Raw genomic sequence first — 8007 nt, forward strand, 5'->3', positions numbered from 1 at the left:
TTTTAATACCCCAGTGCCAAAGGTATCACGCCCTAGTGAGCTGAATGACTTCCGGCCTGTTGCTCTGACGTCACATGTGATGAAGACCATGGAGCGGCTGCTGCTTCACCACCTGAGGGGACAGGTCCACCACGCCCTTGACCCTCTGCAGTTCGCATACCAAGGGAAGGTGGGAGCGGAGGATGCCATCATCTATATGCTACACCGATCCCTCTCCCACTTGGACAGAGGCAGTGGTGCTGTAAGAATTATGTTTTTGGACTTCTCTAGCACATTCAACACCATCCAACCTCTGCTCCATAGGGACAAGCTGACAGAGATGGGAGAAGATTCACACCTGGTGGCATGGATCGTGGACTATCTTACAGAGAGACCTCAGTATGTGTGTCTCAGGAATTGCAGGTCTGACATTGTGGTCAGCAACACAGGAGCGCCGCAGGGGACTGTACTTTCTCCAGTCCTGTTCAGCCTATATATATCAGACTTCCAATACGATTTGGAGTCCTGCCATGTGCAAAAGTTTGCTGACAACACTGCTATTGTGGGCTGCATCAGGAGTGAGCAGGAGGAGGAGTATAGGAAGCTAATCAAAGACTTTGTTAAATGGTGCAACTCAAACCACTTACACCTGAACACCAGCAAGACCAAGGAACTGGTGGTGGATTTTAGGAGGCCCAGGCCCCTCATGAACCCCGTGATCATCAGATGAGACTGTGTGCAGAGGGTACAGACCTATAAATACCTGGGAGTGCAGCTGGATGACAAATTGGACTGGACTTCCAATACTGATGCTCTGTGTAAGAAAGGTCAGAGCCGACTATACTTCCTTAGAAGGTTGCCGTCCTTCAACATCTGCAATAAGATGCTGCAGATGTTCTACCAGACGGTTGTGGCGAGTGCCCTCTTCTACGCGGTGGTGTGCTGGGGAGGCAGCATAAAGAAGATGGACGTATCACGCCTGGACAAACTTATTAGGAAGGCAGGCTCTATTGTACGAATGAAACTGGACAGTTTAAAATCTGTGACAGAGCAACGAGTGCTAAGCAAACTCCTGTCAATCATGGAGAATTCACTGCATCCACTGAACAGTGTCATCTCCAGGCAGAGGAGCAGCTTCAGTGACAGACTGAGGAGATGGTTCCTCCCCCACACTATGCGATTCTTCAATTCCACCCGGGGGAGTAAATGCCAACATTATTCAAAGTTATTGTCTGCTTTTACATGCATTTTTATTACTCTTTAATTTAATATTTTTTTTTGTATCAGTATACTGCTGCTGGATTATGTGAATTTCCCCTTGGGATTAATAAAATATCTATCTATCTATCTATCTATCTATCTATCTATCTATCTATCTATCTATCTATCTATCTATCATATAGTCAACACTGTTAATACATAATATGAACAAAGTAACCATAAAATCAGGAATTGAACACTTGAAACACATAACTCACATTAAGTGATGAGTACTGAACAGTGTCATCTCCAGGCAGAGGAGTAGCTTCAGTGACAGACTTTTGTCACTGTCCTGCTCCACTGACAGACTGAGGAGATCGTTCCTCCCCCACACTATGTGACTCTTCAATTCCACCCGGGGGAGTAAATGCCGAACATTAATTTTATTTTAATTCTTTTCATTTTTATTATTATTTAATTTAATATTGTTTCTTTGTATCAGTATACTGCTGCTGGATTATGTGAACTGGATTATGTGAATTTCCCCTTGGGATTAATAAAGTATCTATCTATCTATCTATCTATCAAAAGAGAGCTGAAAAACACAGTTGTGAAGAAATAACTCCTCAGCTCCAAACAGAGGCAACTAAGGTCCTTATCTGCAGTCCTAATGATGGCTGAGAAAAATATTCAATCTGATGTTTTTGTTAAGGTCAGAGATTAAAAAAAATCTGATAGAATGGAACTCAATGTGACAAACTTCAGACAACAGATAAAAACATCAGAATTTGCAGATTAGCCATGTTGCATATTCCACATGCCAAGTGATCCTGCTCAATGCTCACAACTTCCCAAATATGTGTATTTTTACTAAAATATTATTAAATAACTCACTTTCGGAAAATGTTTCCATGAAAAAAATGCACTCAAACTGAAATGAGCATTTGCATTGTAGACCTACCTCCAGTCACTACATTTATAGTCATATCCACAAATGAAATTACATCTGGATTACTTTGGGGCAGGCTGTGAAACGGCACAGGTGAACTGACCTTCTGCTTGTTGAAACTGATATGCACAAACCAGAGGCATATTCTATTCCTGGTGATATTTACACTCATTTTTTTTCTTTAACTGTTAATCTTAAGTAGTAAACATCTCTCAGTATCATGTGAAATGCACTGCTTGCCAAAGAATAACCTGTTACTGGGCTGGACTTGTGACCAATGAATGTATTTGTCTGGATTGGGTCTTCAATTCAAATACTACTAATTTAACTACATTTTAGTAAAAACACATGTGTTTGGGATGCTGAGAGCATACAACTAGATGAACTGGCATGTGGATTATGTGACACGAGTAACGTGGGATTTTCTTATAGACATGTTGATATTGCTTGCTGTTGTTTGATGCTATAGACTTCTGTTTTTTGAACCTTGTCTTAACTCATTTCTGCATGAAAACATCAGATTAATTTTTAACATTAAAAAATCTAATTTTTGGTGGGAGTATTCCTGTAATTACAGATTAATCCCCACCTCTGCAGAAAAAAAATTAATTAGGGTTGGAGGCTGGGGTAAAATTACAAATATAAAACAAACAAAAATAGGACAGACAAAAAGGAAGAGGGGGTCCAAACTACAAACATAATGAAGAACCAAAGAAGTGGCGAAGTACACAAGTAATCAAAAAATGGCAAATTCCCCTTCCTAATTTCCAAGATATCTTTCTACCTGTAGATGGAAGCAAACAGTCATAATAAATTCCCTTGTATTTAACATTCTTTGAGTATTTGTGTTTATATAAGATAGAATAGGCAATGCAAATAATAATGATGTGACCTGGAAAAGAACAAGTGACAAAAAATTGCCTTTATACTGTGGGATAAAAAAAAGCATATCAAGTGAAAACATTGTGAGTTGGGCAGATGAACACTGTCAGTTTTAAACTAGTCCTTCTAGTTTTATTTTATTTATTTATTTTTGATCTCTGATAACTACAAAAGCAAAAAGCATTTACTGTTTATAGTGATGTACAAACTGTGATCTCATGAATAAATGTAGGTAAGAATTTCCCTGTAATCTGTAAATGTGACCATAATAACCTTATAAACCTATAAACCAATAGACAGCTCAATTAAATGTATCATGCTTGTAAGGTTCTATTCATTATATGATCTCATGAGATGTCACATGACATGCGACAAATTATGTAGGGCGGAACACACACAGGACATTTGTAGTTGTCATAGATACTGTACTTGTATTTATTTTGAGACTATTAGATGGTCTTAAAATGTTTTTTATCTACATTTTATGAATATTATATATATTTCTATATTATATGAATATTCTTTTCGGCTGTTTAAAAATTAGTCACAGCACATTTTTTCATGTTACTGAAATAAAAATAGAAAGCTGTTCTTCTGATTCTGTTATGAAACTGGACAGGGCTAGCAAAAATTGTAAAAGATATACTGTAATATGTAACATTTTCAAACCTCTGTGATGAAATAGCACCCAGTCCAGAGTCCTTGTGTCTGATGCTACTGGGATAGGCTCTGGCGCACTGTGACCCTAGATTGGATTAATCAGATTTGAAAATATGGTTACATTCAAGTCTGCTTAATCAAGTCAGAGTTCCAAAACCAACCCAAGCAACATTGTGTGTAAGGCAGGAACCATCCCTGGGTGGACATCACATATTCACAAGGTTCACTGACTCAAACACACATCCATACTCCATACAGAGCAAGTTCTGGAATCAACAAATTACTTATCATTGCATAACTTTGGGGATGTGAGTAATAAGCCAGGGTACATACAGAGGATATATAAACTTCAGCCAGACAATACATTTTTGCAGGAATCAAAAACAGGATGCTGGAGCTGTGTGGCAGAACTGCTAGTCACTATGGCTGCTGTGGCATCCGTAACCCAATTAGCATCTTAAAATTGTTAGGCTTGTAATTTACGTATGGCAAAGTCTGAAGTTATGTCTTTGAAATATTTGTTGATATTCAGCATGGAAATGGCTTGAAAATCATGTATGACTGCTGAAAAACAAGGCAATATAACAAATCAGGTTAAAAATGTATAACAAACATAATTTAGAAATAAAACTGGTATGAATTTGTTCTGTCTTACACAATCGAGGTTAAAACGAATTAATCTTCTCAGTTTCCCATACCATGTAGCCGTTTTGGTGTATGTGTGTGTGTGTCATGTGCAATGATTTCAATTTAAAATGTGTTCCAGTCTTGCGATTCTGCATGGACTATATCTGGTTCCTGGACCAAGTAGCTAAACATTAGCAAATAACCAAAATGACATAATGTGTTGGAATAAAATGCCTTGTATAATATGGAGTTTGCTGTTCATCTATGACACATACAATCAAGTTCAGGTTTATTGTCACTTATATGTCTGACCAATCATGGCTACAGGTGTGTCTTGCATTCAAAGCACACAACCGGGAGGCATATAAAACAGAAAACAGGCTGAGATCTCATACATGCAAGCAGCAATGCAGTCAGCATTTCAACACTGTTAGTGCAGAAAATATAAATAAGACTTCAATGTTTTTTATTTTTTAAATAATTTTTTCTGTTGTTACATTTTTTGCACGCAGGAAACAAATGGAAGACTGCAATAAAGAAAGGCTACCAATGTTAAATACCTTAAAGCCTCTCCTCTTCTCTCCACACAAAGGAAGCAGAAGGGAGACAGGACACACCCATGAAGAACAACAAGAAGCAGGGGAGTTTAGTCGCAACTAAGACGGTCATAGAGGGAAGGAAGAGGATCACCCCTTTTTAGTCAGCCTCTCCAGGGATTAATTATAACAAAAGGGAGAACAATGAAGGAGTTTGTTTAGTAAGGCCAGAACTTGTGTGAGAAATTGCTTCGTGCATCCCAGAGATGAAATGAACTGACTAAGGATAGAGAAAATCCAAACAGAAGAAAAAAATAAAAATGTAAGCAGACTTTGTATCGAAGATTTTACTGTCCTTTGTCTTGATTCACTGAGTGGTCCCCCTGTGTCCACACTGTTATAGTCCATTCAGAAACAGTGCAGCGTGTCACAAAGTATTTTGCTGTACTGAATTTAATGCAGAAAAAGAGCATACCATGTGTAACTGGGTCATTGCTCTGCTTACAGCTCTGTTACTAATATCTGTGAATCTACCTCTCTAAAATGAACTGGTATAGCCTGATTTGACTTGAGAGGGGCAGGGCTTCCTGTTTATACATTATTCTTGATAGAGCCATCACTACGGCAGGTTGCTGTGAAGCAGTTTTGTTGTTTTTAACATCTGTCATCTCAGGTATGAATCAATTCAGTATAAGTCAATGGCCTTTCTTTTGTCCTTTACTGATATTGACTGTTTACTGTATTTTTTATTATTGATACACAATAAAGGTTTTATTCAACTACTAGGAAATCATTGTATGGTGCTTGATAAGTACTGACTTTTTGAAATTACAACAGTCTATAAATATGCCGTAAATGTGTTTATCCCCTATGGTAAAATCAGGAACATAAAATGTGAGTATCCAAAATACACAAAAACATTGTAAAATATGAGTATCCAAAATACTATATAATGGAAATGTGGAAATGAAACATGTCTGTCCAGTAATGTGTGACAAAGTGCTGCATGGTAATTCACATATGCAAGAAATTTCACTATATTCTGTACACATGACAAAAATATACCTTTAAACCTGTAATATATGTAACTTGACCCTTTATGTGCGTATTATAAGGGAAAGTTCTTATAATATACTTTTATTTCATTACAGACTCTTTGCTCATTGCTCTTAACAAGATGGAACGCTGGAAAGGCAGAGTGGCTCTGGTGACCGGGGCTTCAGTGGGAATTGGTGCGGCCATTGCCCGGGCTCTAGTCCAGCATGGTATGAAGGTAGTAGCCTGTGCTAGGAATGTGGATAAAATAGAGAAACTGGAGGCTGAGTGCCAGAGTGCTGGTTATGCTGGAACACTGTTCCCTTACAAATGTGACCTTTCCATTGAAGAGGAGATTCTTTCCATGTTTTCTGCCATCAAGACCCTTCACCAAGGAGTGGACGTATGCATCAATAATGCTGGCCTTGCCCATGCAGAGCCACTTCTTTCAGGCAAAACAAAGAGCTGGAGGAATATGATAGATGTGAACATTTTGGCTCTTTCAATTTGTACCAGGGAGGCCTATCAGTCTATGAAGGAGCGGAATGTTGATGATGGTCACATTATAAATATTAATAGCATGTCTGGCCATAGAGTGGTGCCTCAGTCCTATCTACACTTCTACTCAGCAACCAAGTATGCAGTTACTGCACTGACAGAGGGCCTCCGGCAGGAACTAAGAGAAGTCAATAACCACATAAGAGCTACAGCTATATCTCCAGGTTTGGTGGAAACAGAATTTGCTTTTCGACTGTACAAAAATGATCCAGAAAAAGCAGCGGCTACATATGAAAATCTCAGGTGTTTAAAGGCTGAAGATATAGCTGCTGCTGTTATTTATGTACTCGGTGCCCCTCCATATGTACAGATTGGTGACATCCAGTTGAGGCCAACAGAGCAGATATCCTAGTAACTGAACCAGGAAGAATTTGTACTAAGTAGAACATTCAGAAGAAAAAAGCAAGTATATAGTGTGTCCTGAAGCATTGCATATGGGAATTAAATAGCTTGTTTTGTCAACAGAATGCCCATCTTCCAGCCCACCTGCTTCTCAAATGACACAAAACAGCAAGTCAGATTGGTTTTTGATTTACCATATAGTATACCTGGAGAGATGTTTTTATTTATTTTGTACTTATCAAAAATCAGTTTTGATTTTGCTTTGGAGTGATGGATGATTATCATCAATGTATGTTACAATTTTGTTTTTATTGTTAATTACGCTATTAACTGTTTCTGACTGTTAGGAGCTGAAAGATTTTTTGGAGTGAATTCTTAATCAATAGCTCTCCTAATAATCCCATTTGGGGTTAAAAAGCTTATGTTTATGGCTATGACGACTTCAAGAATTCTAGCATCTCTTTTTGTCATCTTTCTTTAAAACTATTTTTTTTATTAATCAATTTCTACATATTTTTCATGGTTTCAGTTTTGACATTTTTACGGTTTTCAAGAGTTTTGCGACTGATGTAAAAAAAAGCTATGCTAATTATTGTCTTTTAAACACTTGTTATATTAGTGTCAGGAGGTAGAAAATATTAACCACACCATCTATTAATACTGTCATAATTTTGCCTGAAGATAATTTTATAAGGTAGAATGCAGTGTTGGGTCCAATTTTTTATTAGATTTTTATAACGTGAGACATACAATTGTGCTTAATGGCCACTTTATCAAGTACACCTGTCTAGCAATAGGTAAGACACCCTTTTGCCTATAGAACAGAGTGCATTCTTAGAGGTATGGATATAAAATGTCACTGCAAGAATTACTTAGCGGTTATGGCTCTGTGGTTCATGGTGATGACACAAGAGTGTTCTGTAACTCCTCAAAAATTTTCAGCCACAATCTGTTGATTATCAATGTAGTAAACTCCCTGTCATATTTGTCAAACCTACTTCGTGTTTTTTTTTTTTTGCAAAATTTCACATTATCCTTCTACTACTACATTGAAATAATGCTAATTTGTCAATAGGTGGCTTAATAATACATGCCAGAAAAACACCTCTCACATCTTTGCACTGTGTTTTTGCCACAATGCAGGATGGACCTTTGGATTCCTACTTGCAGAAACAGAGATTCATTAGACCAGGCAACAATTTTCCAATTGTCTATCATCCATTGTAGCCTCACCCTAGC

At 37.8% G+C, this 8007-nt stretch overlaps 1 protein-coding gene across 1 annotated transcript; it reads left to right on the plus strand.

Annotated features, from left to right (window-relative positions):
* Positions 1-6001: 6001 nt before the first annotated feature.
* LOC120539831 (dehydrogenase/reductase SDR family member 11-like) lies at positions 6002-6778 on the plus strand. The gene has a single exon (XM_039770207.1). It carries the CDS (start codon positions 6011-6013, stop codon positions 6776-6778), a length of 768 nt encoding a protein of 255 aa, XP_039626141.1. The 5' UTR covers positions 6002-6010.
* The last annotated feature ends 1229 nt before the right edge of the window (positions 6779-8007 follow it).

Source organism: Polypterus senegalus, chromosome 11 (genome assembly GCF_016835505.1).
Source record: "Polypterus senegalus isolate Bchr_013 chromosome 11, ASM1683550v1, whole genome shotgun sequence".
Lineage (NCBI taxonomy): Eukaryota > Metazoa > Chordata > Cladistia > Polypteriformes > Polypteridae > Polypterus > Polypterus senegalus.

Bases quoted from the DNA above. Each gene is read 5' to 3' on its own strand.
- LOC120539831 (XM_039770207.1), top strand. From the start codon at position 6,011: ATGGAACGCTGGAAAGGCAGAGTGGCTCTGGTGACCGGGGCTTCAGTG.